At 41.9% G+C, this 11,747-nt stretch overlaps 1 protein-coding gene across 1 annotated transcript in view; it reads left to right on the top strand.

Moving 5' to 3' along the window:
* armh1 (armadillo like helical domain containing 1) overlaps nt 1-5,393 on the top strand; it is a 42,318-nt gene extending 36,925 nt beyond the window's left edge. Inside the window, exons 10-12 of the mRNA XM_078218588.1 lie at nt 273-350; nt 3,750-3,831; nt 3,926-5,393. Coding sequence (XP_078074714.1) covers nt 273-350; nt 3,750-3,831; nt 3,926-3,942 — 177 coding nt within the window. The 3' untranslated portion in view covers nt 3,943-5,393. The remainder of the gene's footprint in view (nt 1-272; nt 351-3,749; nt 3,832-3,925) is intronic.
* Nucleotides 5,394-11,747: the final 6,354 nt, after the last annotated feature.

The raw sequence follows: 11,747 nt of genomic DNA on the forward strand, positions 1-11,747 counted from the left end.
GCCTATTAATAATCTTAAGGGTTCTGCCATTTACTGTATATTTCCTATCTGTATTAGATCTTCCAAAATGCATTACCTCACCTTTGTCCAGATTAAACTGCATCTGCCATCTCTCTGCCCAATCTTGCGATTGTGTCCTGATGAGTGGATGATGAAAATCTAACATATCTTTTTTTCCCCCAATAATACTCAAGTTTTGTTTTACCAAGTGATTGGTTATAATGTTTGGTTTGTATAAAAGAGAATTAAAAACTGTACATCTTTCATTTCAGCACCTGATTCGTACATTTCCAGTTGTAGAAGAAAATGTACGAAAAGCTATGGGAGAAAATCTTTATGAATTGTACATGGTAATTCTTTAATCATTTTAATTATAATATAGAACAATAACAAATGGAACTACATTTTTCAAGTTTTGTTTTAAACGTTTTAGAATTATTCTTTTCTAAAATATATAAAATATAAAAGTATATTGCAATTTGACAGTGGTTAGCACTGCTGCCTCATAACACCAGGGACCAGGGTTCAATTCTTGCCTTGGGTGACTGTCTGGAGCTTGCACGTTCTCCCCGTGGGTTTCCTCCGGGTGCTCTGGTTTCCTCCCACAATTCAAAAGACGTGTTGGTTAGGTGCAGCGGCTATGCTAAATTCTCCCTCCATACCCAAACAGGTGCCGGAGTGTGGTGACTAGGGGATTTTCACAGTAACTTCATTGCCGTATTAATGTGAGCCTACTTGTGACACTAGTAAATAAACTTTTAAACAATTCAGTACACTGATTTATGGTTCTATATAGAAAGTATAATTTTGAAATAATTTGTAATTAATGTTGCGAATGGAATGTTGGCCTTTATCGCGAGGGGGATAGAATATAAAAGCAGGGAGGTCTTGCTGCAACTATACAAGGCACTGGTGAGGCCGCAACTGGAGTACTGTGTGCAGTTTTGGTCCCCTTATTTGCGAAAGGATATATTGGCCTTGGAGGGAGTGCAGAGAAGATTCACCAGGTTGATACCGGAGATGAGGGGTGTAGCTTATGAGGAGAGATTGAACAGGTTGGGTCTGTACTTGTTGGAGTTTAGAAGGCTGAGGGGTGATCTTATAGAGACATATAAGATAATGAAGGGGCTGGATAGGGTAGAGGTAGAGAGATTCTTTCCACTTAGAAGGGAAACCAGAACTAGAGGGCACAGCCTCAAAATAATTGGGGGCCGGTTCAGAAGAGTTGAGGGGGAACTTCTTCTCTCAGAGGGTAGTGAATCTCTGGAATTCTCTGCCCATTGAAGTGGTGGAGGCTACCTCATTGAATGTGTTTAAATCACAGGTAGATAGATTTCTGATTGCTAAGGGAATTAAGGGATATGGGGAGCAGGTGGGTAAGTGGAGCTGATTCGCTTCAGATCAGCCATGATCTTGTTGAATGGCGGGGCAGGCTCAAGGGGCTAGATGGCCTACTCCTGCTCCTATTTCTTATGTTCTTAATGTTCTGTTGGAGTATATGTATGATCTTTTGGTAGTTACTTTTGTGTGCCTTTTATCATTTTTCCTCTCATTTAAAAATGTTTGTTTAGCAGCCTTAATACCATTAAGCTTTCAACTGTTGCAATACTGTCCCAGAGAAGATCCTACATTTAATCTAGTTTTTGTTAAAGTAGCTAATCTCAACAGTGGTCTTAGAATGGGAAGCGAAAATAATCCCTCAGGTCTCTTGACTCAGGCTTAATTGATTTCCAGTGCCCTTTGCTGGAATGTGAGAGAAAATATTGGTCAAATTGATATCAGGCTTAGGTGCTTTTGAAACTAGCAAGAAATTTTTAAAAATACGCTGGCTTTACTTCAAATCAATAGGCTTGAATCCTAACATACATGTCTTCATTCGTTTATTCTGTTCTTGTGTCATGTGACAAAACATTTGGAGAGGACCAATTGCCCTTCACAGTGGTGAATTGATTTGATTTATAATCGTCACATATTGGTATACAGTGAAAAATATTGTTGCTTGCGCTATACAGACAAAACATGCTGTTCAGAGAAGGAAGGGAGAGAGTGCAGAATGTAGTGTCACAGTCATAGCTAAGGTGTAGAGAAAGATCAACTTAATGTGAGGTAGGTCCATTCAAAAGTCTGATGGCAGCAGGGAAGCAGCTGTTCTTGAGTCGGTTGGTATGTGACCTCAGACTTTTGTATCTTTTTCCCGATGGAAGAAGGTGGAAGAGAGAATGTTTGGGGTGCGTAGGGTCCTTAATTATGCTGGCTGCTTTTCCGAGCCAGCATAATTAAGGACCCTACGCACCCCGAACATTCACTCTTCCACCTTCTTCCATCGGGAAAAAGATACAAAAGTCTGAGGTCACATACCAACCGACTCAAGAACAGCTTCTTCCCTGCTGCCATCAGACTTTTGAATGGACCTACCTCGCACTAAGTTGATATTTCTCTACATCCTAGCTATGATTGTAACACTACATTCTGCACACCTTTCCCATGAGCTCTGTCTGTATAGCATGCAAGAAACAATATCTTTCACTGTATACTAACACATGTGACAATGATAAATCAAATCAAAATCAAAACTAGAGGCATTGATGGGCTTTCTTAACTATAGCGTCAATGTGGAGGGACCAAGACAGGTTGTTGGTGATCTGGACACCTAGATATTTGAAGCTCTCGATGATTTCCACTTTATCCCTGTTGATGTAGACAGGGATATGTCCTCCACTATGCTTCCTGAAGGTGATGACTATCTCTTTAGTTTTTGTTGTAGGCAAAAATACCTCTGAGACTAGTCGTAGGTCAAAATACAGTGGTTCATTTGCACAATTGTGGGAGAGGTCCGATTCCTAACACGGTCTCAGGCCTCTCAGCAAATACAGGTTAAGAACATATATTTATACCCCCACATCACGTCCACAGTTTTCCAGGCCCCTCAGGTTCCCAGGCTGTGGCTTGTCCTCCATCGTGTGAACCTTGCTGCCTTGGCGGTTTCTTCACGGTTGTCTCAAGGCTGTGACTGTTGTTGCTATCTGTGGACATCTGTGGGGCAGTTTCGCACAAACAAGTTAACTGGTATAGAGGTGCAGGGGCCTACATACAACAATTCATGTATGTTCATAGGTACCTGTATAATTTATATCAGTAAGGATATGATGAATATATATATGAGTGTATCATTATAGATCACAGAAGGCCTGCATGTAGGCTCCACTGTTACACAGCAGTACATAATATTAAAGAACTCAAAATGGCTACCAGCTGGGTAGGCCACATTCCTAAACAGATTAGCCGGGAAAAACAATCTTGTATACAATAGCTGCTGCCCTTATCTGTTCAGATACATGAAAAAGAGGTTCTGCAGACACGAAAACAAGTACAATGCATCTCACAAACCCTCGAGTATTTCTCTCAAGTGTTACAAAAGTTCATTAACCCTTTCCCGTCTTCAGTTTTACTGACATTGAGAGGTTATTGTCGTTGCACCAATTTACCAGACTCTCTCTTTCCTGTACTCTGACTCATCATTGTTTACCAATACAGATTTGCAACAACTTTGGAGTCATACATACTAGATTTTATACTAGTCACTCAAAATATCCAATAACTTTATCTTTGAACTAAAAATACAATTTACATTTTTATGCTGCAGATGAAACACAGAAAACCACTTTTATAGGTCAGGGAAAATAGGCAGCTGTGAGGAAAAAATGTGATGTTGTCTTGAACTTGTGTATGTATCTTTTAAACCAATACAGATGAACCCAGAGAATTTGTATTTGAATATGGGCTCGGTCCAAGCTGCTGTTTTGAGTAGCAACAAAATCAATATTCCAGGAAGTAAGTCAGAGTTAATACTATGTCCTCAGCAAAAATACACATTTTACCAGTTAATAGATTACATTAATAACTGGTTTATGTTTTATCCCAACAGTTGAAGTACCAGAATGAATCCCAAACTCAGTTCTCGCATTACAGGATGGAGCTCTTTTTAAACAAATGAAAATGAAAAAGATCAATGCAACGCTTTTATGAATTAATTATATTTTTGAATAGACTTCAGGTAGCCAGAACGAAATGGTGTTTCAACTAGCATAATGTCTCTCCCATTCTATCTTAAAACAGTAGAAATTCATTCTAACCATTAGTGATGGATTATGCTTATAGATACCATGTTACTAGCTCTGCACACTAACAGAATGACCAAGTTCAATATCTTTTAATTATTTGAAACTTATATTCTCTGGTATTTGTATGACCATCCATTAGATAAAATGTAAAAAAATATATAATTTTTGGCATCACTGTTATGTTTGCCATGGTTGTCTTTTAACTGGTCAAAATGTGTAACTGTTGGTAAATATTGTAAGAAAATATTGCATTCATGCTTTTTTAAAAAACTATGGGTAACGGTTTCTTGGTGGAAAATGGTGAGCTGAGGATTCTAATTGTGTGTACCAGTGTAGGTTTTGAAGGAAGACATAAGATTGGAAACAAGCCTGTGCCAACAGTGGCTTGTGATATTGTGAGCACTCCTGATCCTTGTGGCTCCACATGAACAGAACTTACCTTTCTGCCATTGGCCTTTAGCAGTCCCTTTAAGTTCTACCAAAAGGCTCAAAGTCATGTAAATTCAGGGTGAATATTAGATGTATGAAATTGGTTTAAAGGCAGAAAAACAATGTGCTTGATTTATGCCAGTGGAGCAAACTACCAACTTGAGGCCTTGAGAGATCAGAATTGGAATGAAGATTGTTCCTAAATTTCAGCAGTGACATGGAATCACTGATGTAACTTGGGTGTTTGTAGCATTCATTTGTAGGTCCAACTTCCATCCCAGGAACCTGAACACAATATCTCGGCTAACTCACTAGTGCAATATTGTCAGAGATGCCCTCTTTTGGATAAGAATTAAACCAACGCCCATCTGTCTTCTCAGATGGACATTTAAAATAAAAATCCCTGGAGACTATTTTGAAGGAAAGCAAGAAGCTGACTTGGCAGCTTCAACTCGAGTGTGAATCTTTAGTCTCTCTTTAAAAGCAGACAGGTTTTGCTCACATCGTGTGGGAGTACAGAGTGAGACTACAGGTCCTGAGCTTAAGTTAATTTGTATTTGACTTTAACACTTTGCTGCCAGTCAGAGATGGAGGTTCTTATTCTCAGAGCTTTTGATTCTCTGCACACACCTTTAGTCAAATGATACTTTCTATCCCAGGATTATAGAAAGATTTTTGACTGAGTTAATTTTGACATTGTTAATTTTAATAAAACTTGCCTCCCATGCAGTGAGGTCATTTCCTATTCTGAAATCAACATTATTAATAGGCAATTCAAACAGCAACATCCATTTATTAAAGCACAGTTTAAATTCACTCTACAAAATTAAACAGTTAAATAAGTATCCTGTATCCATACTCTTATTTAGCAAATTTTCTGGAGAGAAATTCATAATTTGAGTTTTGAGTCAAATCTGTACCTCTGAGGATAATAATCTTTGGGTGATTAAGACAGAAATTTAGTCACTTCACCCTCAAATATAAAATTTCCATAATTTTTGTTCTGATTTATACCCACTATAAATACATTAGATGGTATCAATTTGTCACCAGCTCCACCAACTGGTACAACTCTGGAGAAACACGAGATACACTCCCCAAAACTATTGCCATTAGTCAACTTCCAGTAGTCTGCTTTTACATGTCTTATCTAATGACCATAAAATGCTGGTCTTCTTGAAATCATTCCTTTCATCAGTTTCTTTTACTACCTTGAGGTAGTAAATCTTTACATTTCTGCTATTCCCCCCTCATTGCAATTACTTTTCTGTTCACTTTCAACTTATTTATCTCTCCAGCTTCTGCGTGGTTCGCAAACAATGGTTTCCTGCACCTTATGTGCTTGTGGGATATGTTATAGCTTCCTACTTTATATTAGAAATTTTACTGTCTTCTAAGTGGAAAAGAATACAGTTTTTAAATTCCTCCATTAAGAACATTTCTCTAAGGTTTCAGCATCTTGCTCCAACTTCATCACCCTATACCATCTATCAAACACCAGGCGCGCGATCTTACTGGCCTGCCACACCTGTCAATCAGCATGGTGAGCCAAGAATATAACGTACGAGAGGAAAAATACGATTCGTGGTTTGCTATCCTCTCGGCCCTCTTTTGTTGACGAGAATAGCTTCGCGCCCAGAAAGGGCACAAAGCCTATTAACATAAATTTAAAAGGGTTTACCTGGTTTGGCTTGCTGCTTCAGCCCTCACAGCTGCTTCCCCACTGCCCCTGCTGGCGTGATGTCATTCCAGTGAGAATCACCTTTGCTCTGCAGGAGCGGAGATCAGGCACCATGGCCACACAGAGGGGAAAATCAGATGCCACTGAAGCCTTTAGGTGGTGGAGGTCATGGCCGCACAGTGCCCATTAGGCAGTGCCCATCTGGTACCCTGGCAGTGCCTGGAGTAAATGTGTGCCAGGGCAGTGCCAAGGGGATGTGGCCCCAGTGGTGGTGGTTCAATGACAGAGAGGGGGGCATGTTGTGGCTGTGCCAGGGTACTCATTGGGAGGGCCCAGATGCCGCAGCCTGTGTTGGTGTGGGTGAGTGACAATGCCGCCGATGATTTGGTGGAGAGTGGGGGGTTGTTCGGGAGGTAGTCTCAGTTCAGTAGGAGATTGGGGCACTTTGTGCAATGGCGCTCAAGTGCTCTGAAGCCAACTTCCTTGATGTACTTAACACTGCCCCCGCCCCACCACCAGTGCAAAGCTTCCAGCTGTCAGAAAAACAGTGCCAGCAGTGCTGAACTCGCCCTAAAGACCTGTGTGGAACATTCTCATTTTCACACTTTTATGACACGAAGATTCCACCATATTTCTTTTTCTCCAGCAAATTCCACAAAGATCTGATTTTGTCACTTCAAGTTTCTAGATTTTAGTCTATAAACCCCTGGAACCAGCTCATAAACATCGAGTACAGTGGTCTTAATTGTTGTCATGATCTGTAGACTGCCCATTTGAAAGAGTTGAATACGAATGCTTTCCCTACCAAAACACCTTGTAATACGATTGCCCAAATTTCTCATGGCCATTGTAACTTTGTAGCAATTCTCCTATACAAAATATATTTCAACTTCCTGAATTTAGGCACTAGGCAAACATTCCTTGCCAAATTGAAATCATGGCCACGATTCTCCCATCCCGACCCGCAACGTTTCTGGCGGGTCGGGGTGGGAGATGCGCGTCACCAGCCTTGTTCCGGGATTTGCGCATGCGCCAGGAATGCATGAGCATCTCCCAGAGTCGGAGAACAGTCGGACTCCAGCCCACGCTGGAAACTAGCGGGAAGGTAGGTAAGTAATTTGAATATGTTTTGAATGTATTTTAAATGTAATTATCGGGAAGTTACCGGTCCCAATTGAATCTCCCACCCCGCCAGGAGTACTACATTCCGGCGGTGGTTTAGAGTAGCTCCCCATGTTTGGGGAACTAGTGGGAGAGCCCGCTGGAATGAAGGGAGGGGCAATTGGGGCCCCCAGGGGGTTAGGTGGCGGGGAGCTGGTGCCCCCTGGACATAGGCACCCTTGATGTGGAGATGCCAGTGTTGGACTGGGGTAAGCACAGTAAGAAGTCTCACAACACCAGGTTAAAGTCCAACAGGTTTATTTGGCAGCATTAGCTTTCAGAGTCTCAGGCTCCTTCATCAGGTGAGTGTATGGGCACCCTGGCAGTGCCAGCCTATATCCCCTGCCACTGCCCAAGGGGCAAAGTGTCCATGCCCAGGGGGCACCTTGGCACTGCCCTGCAGGCATTGGGCAAGGGGTGGGGCCTATTGTGGGCGGGGCCTAGGGGGAATCCCACTGCCACACTGCATTGGGATCAGTCTGGGATGGAGGGAGGGCAGTGATTGAGGCGGGTGGTCTGCATGGGGGGCCTGCCTCCTGGGGTAGGAAGGGGGTGGTCTGTCAGGGTGAGGGGGAAAATCGTCACTGCTGGGCAGGGTGGGCTGGACATCAGGGTGCTCCAGGGCGGACGGGGGTCAAGGCTGGCCCGGGAATTGTTGTGGGGGCTGCGATCGGGCCGTGTGGTTGGGGGGGGGGGGGGGGGGGGGGCTGACCAGCGATTGAGCTGGCCAGCAAACGTGGAGACTGACAGATCGGGGCCACCGCGTATGCGCAGAGTTCCAGAACTGTCACACTCTAGCACGAATAGGCCCCGCTCCCCCCGGGTTTTTAATGAGATTCACGATTGGGACCTCTGCAGTGCACAGAGTGGGGAGATTCGAGTGAGAAGTTGAACTGACAAAACAGTCAGGATCTAGAAGAGCTTTCCTGCCAATTCAGCGCTTTTGGGAGAATCACTTCCCCATAAATTAAATCCTAATCATCTTCAAATCTGCCTGTTACTCCTCATCCGCATAATTAAAGCCTTTCCCTACCCAGTTAAAATTTCCTGGCTTCCCTTTCTCTTTCCAATGCCCAATCTTTTTCTCTTTCCTCCCTTTCCAGTTCAAGTTTTTTCATTTATTTTTCCATTTCAAGCTGTTTCATTTGCAACTGAATCGTAGACAACTCAATCTGCATTTTATCTGCATTTTCTTTCTCAAGGTTGAATTGGGCCAATACCTCAGTTATCTTCAATTTTGTAGCAACTACCCTATTTCCAACTTTTCTGTCACTGCTTTTAAATTAACCTTTGTTAACTGTTGCAAGGCACTCAGACAGCTTCAGCAATAGTGAGAGCAATTTTTAACTTTAACGAATAAGCAAAAGTCACAGTGAAATCCTATTTGTTTAAACTTTAGCAAATCCCAACACACCCACCTATTATGCATTCAAAATCCCGCAAAGGACCCCCAGTTTTGTTTCAATCCCCATTGACTGATAACCTTTTAGAAAGAAATTCAAACTTCAAGTTAATAGCTGAAAGAATGAAACATCAAAATTTCATATTTTAATACTTATACTGTAACAAATGACTAAATGTACTCGGCTATTTACTATTTTTTTGTAGGCAAATTAAACTTCTAGATGACGAAGGAATATATTCCCCCTCTATACTTATCACACATCGCACTCTCCATAGAATTAGTCTTTTTTAGCAAATAGTCCACAGTTGCTTCCAACTTCCAATGGGTTCCCATATCCCCATTTTGGCAATTAGTAACTTAGAGTGACTAATAACTACCACCAGGAGTAAAGCCTGTTCCGATGATCTTTTATTTCACAGCCACACAACCAAATCTCTTGAAATCTTCAGAAGGCTACAGATGTGTCTCTTCAACTAGAGACCATCTCCTTCCTGCATCTGGCTGTGGTACCTTGCAAAGCCATGCAGCCTCTTCCCTCTGAAGACTACATAAAACTGCTGTCTGTGACATTTATTTATTTGTAGGGAAGCCTGTAATCTAACTCAAAAATGGTTTATTCTGCCCTTCCTCATGAAACTGAAACACATTAACCCAACATCCAGCTTGAAATGCTAAATAGCTTTCCTTGATCCCAGCAAATGGATAATTCACAACATAAGTGGGTACAACCCAATACCAACACCATTTTTCTGAGACTTTGGGAGATTCAGAATCTACCCATCATAAAATGAGAATGCTTTAATTTTGACTCCAAGTACAAATACCTCATACCTTCTCAGTAAAATGATCCAAGCCTTCCTTTGATCTCTAACAACGAAACTTCTCAGGCTTACTGTCAGGCAGACTGATGAACAGGTTTCATGATCCCTAAATTTAAAATAATTTAATCCCAAAACATGATCCCATCATTTACCCTAAATTTAAAATAATATAATCTTAACAGAAGCAAGAAGCAGAGCATATTTCTAAAGTTATAAGTACAAGTCCAAGGATAAAAAAAGCACCCATTAAATTAAAAATTTGTTAAATATGAAAGGACTGCTCCACCATCAGTAGGAAATTGGGATAATGTGTAGAGCCATTTGTGAGAAGTCTCTTTGAACTGATGGAACTAAAGGAAAATTGAGTAAATTCATCAACGGTATTTTTACTAAAGATCAGCACATAAACTTCAAATAAAGTCAGGACAGATGATTGATAAACGAATCCAAATTTAGAGTTAATAAACTAATCAGGTCAGAAACTAACTAAAAAGAGTTCGAGAAGATTATTCTGCACAAATGGTTTAGACATGAGGCTGTAAAAAGGAACCAATCTCAGGACAGAGATCCACCGAGCCAGAAAGCACTTCTGTCAGCTTGCATAGCATGCAATTATAAATATGGCCAAAGGAATTTTAAATCAGTAAATTTAGGGACATTTTGAAATAATCTGTTGCTCCAGTGTTGAAGCAATGATAAATCGCACAACTTTTCTTGCTCCATTTATGTGGATAACAACATCGATCTATCTAGCTGGCCAAATGGTAAACACAGAATTTCAGTGTTGGCACAAATACAAAAATCATGTTACAGCCAGTTCCGGATTTAGGCATAAGCTAAACAAGCTACAGCTTCGGGCCTCACAATTCACAGGGGTCTCACAAAATTTCAGAAGCTTTACAATGAAGAGAACATTTAAGAGCGGATACCAGAAGAGAAAAAGCACCAGCTTGAGGCGCAACTCAAAAAATTACCAAAATCTATGAGAGATCAAGCCAGCCAAATGATAAATATGTAATCAGTAAATGCATTCATTTGAAAATAATTTGTATTTTTCACTTTAAATACCTTGCTATTAAATAATTAAAAGGCATAATTATGTTTTCAATTTTTTTGTGGCGACCCAAGGTCCTGTTTTGGTACGCACCTTTGAGAGACCTTTTGGTGTAACTTTTTAACAAGGGGCCTCCAAGCTTTATATAGCTTAGGGCCTCACCAAGTCTAAATCCAGCACTGGTTACAGCAATAAATTGCGCAAATAATTGCCGAAGGCAAGTTACGACTGGATTGTCCTGTTATTTACCCCTGTCTGATGCCCTGTTTGAGAGCAGATATCCACTCCATCTGACGAAGGAGCAGCGCTCCAAAAGCTAATGGCATTTGCTACCAAATAAACCTACTGGACTTTAACCTGGTGTTGTTAAAACCCTTACTGTGTTTACCCCAGTCCAACGCCGGCATCTCCACATCATTTACCCCTTACAACAGCAGCCACAATAAGCTCAGGCCCTCATTCTTACGTTAAAATCTCCTATGTTTCGTGTCCATTGTTTTTTTACAGGCTCAACGAACCTCTTTGGAGAAGTTTTCCTGTGCTGAAGGGGCTGTATAAAGTGCCTATAGCTGCCGCAGTGAACCATCTCACACTGGAAGCACAGACCCTGCCTAACGGCACACTCACGCGCGCACCCTTCAACCCAAGCGGCAGAGCTAGGCACGTGACCCCTTTCACATGTCCTCTCCCCGGGGGGCGGGGTAGTGCAATGTACCATGGGAAATGCAGTGCTCCCTTTGTCAGGTCTAGCGATGGGCAAAATGGCGAACTACATTCCCCAGAATGCCCGGCGGCCTTTATGCGCATGCGTTTTCTTGCAGCAACGCCCGCTCAGTTGGCTATGTCGGTTTACCAAGTGGTCCCTGAGATGGTTTAACACCAGCCCAATCTTGGCATTTTTTCCACCCCCCTCCCCCGAAAAAGGACAATTTCTGCATTTTTAGAATACCTCAAAACAAATTTATTTCCTTGCTTGTACGGCACGCGGCTTGAAAGAAGGCGAGTGCGCAGCCGCCCTGGATGCAGCCAGCCTCCCGCCCCCCCCCCCTCCCGGATCTGTCAGTGGAGAGGCCCC

Source organism: Mustelus asterias, chromosome 8, assembly GCF_964213995.1.
Source record: "Mustelus asterias chromosome 8, sMusAst1.hap1.1, whole genome shotgun sequence".
In the NCBI taxonomy this organism is placed as follows: Eukaryota; Metazoa; Chordata; class Chondrichthyes; order Carcharhiniformes; family Triakidae; genus Mustelus; species Mustelus asterias.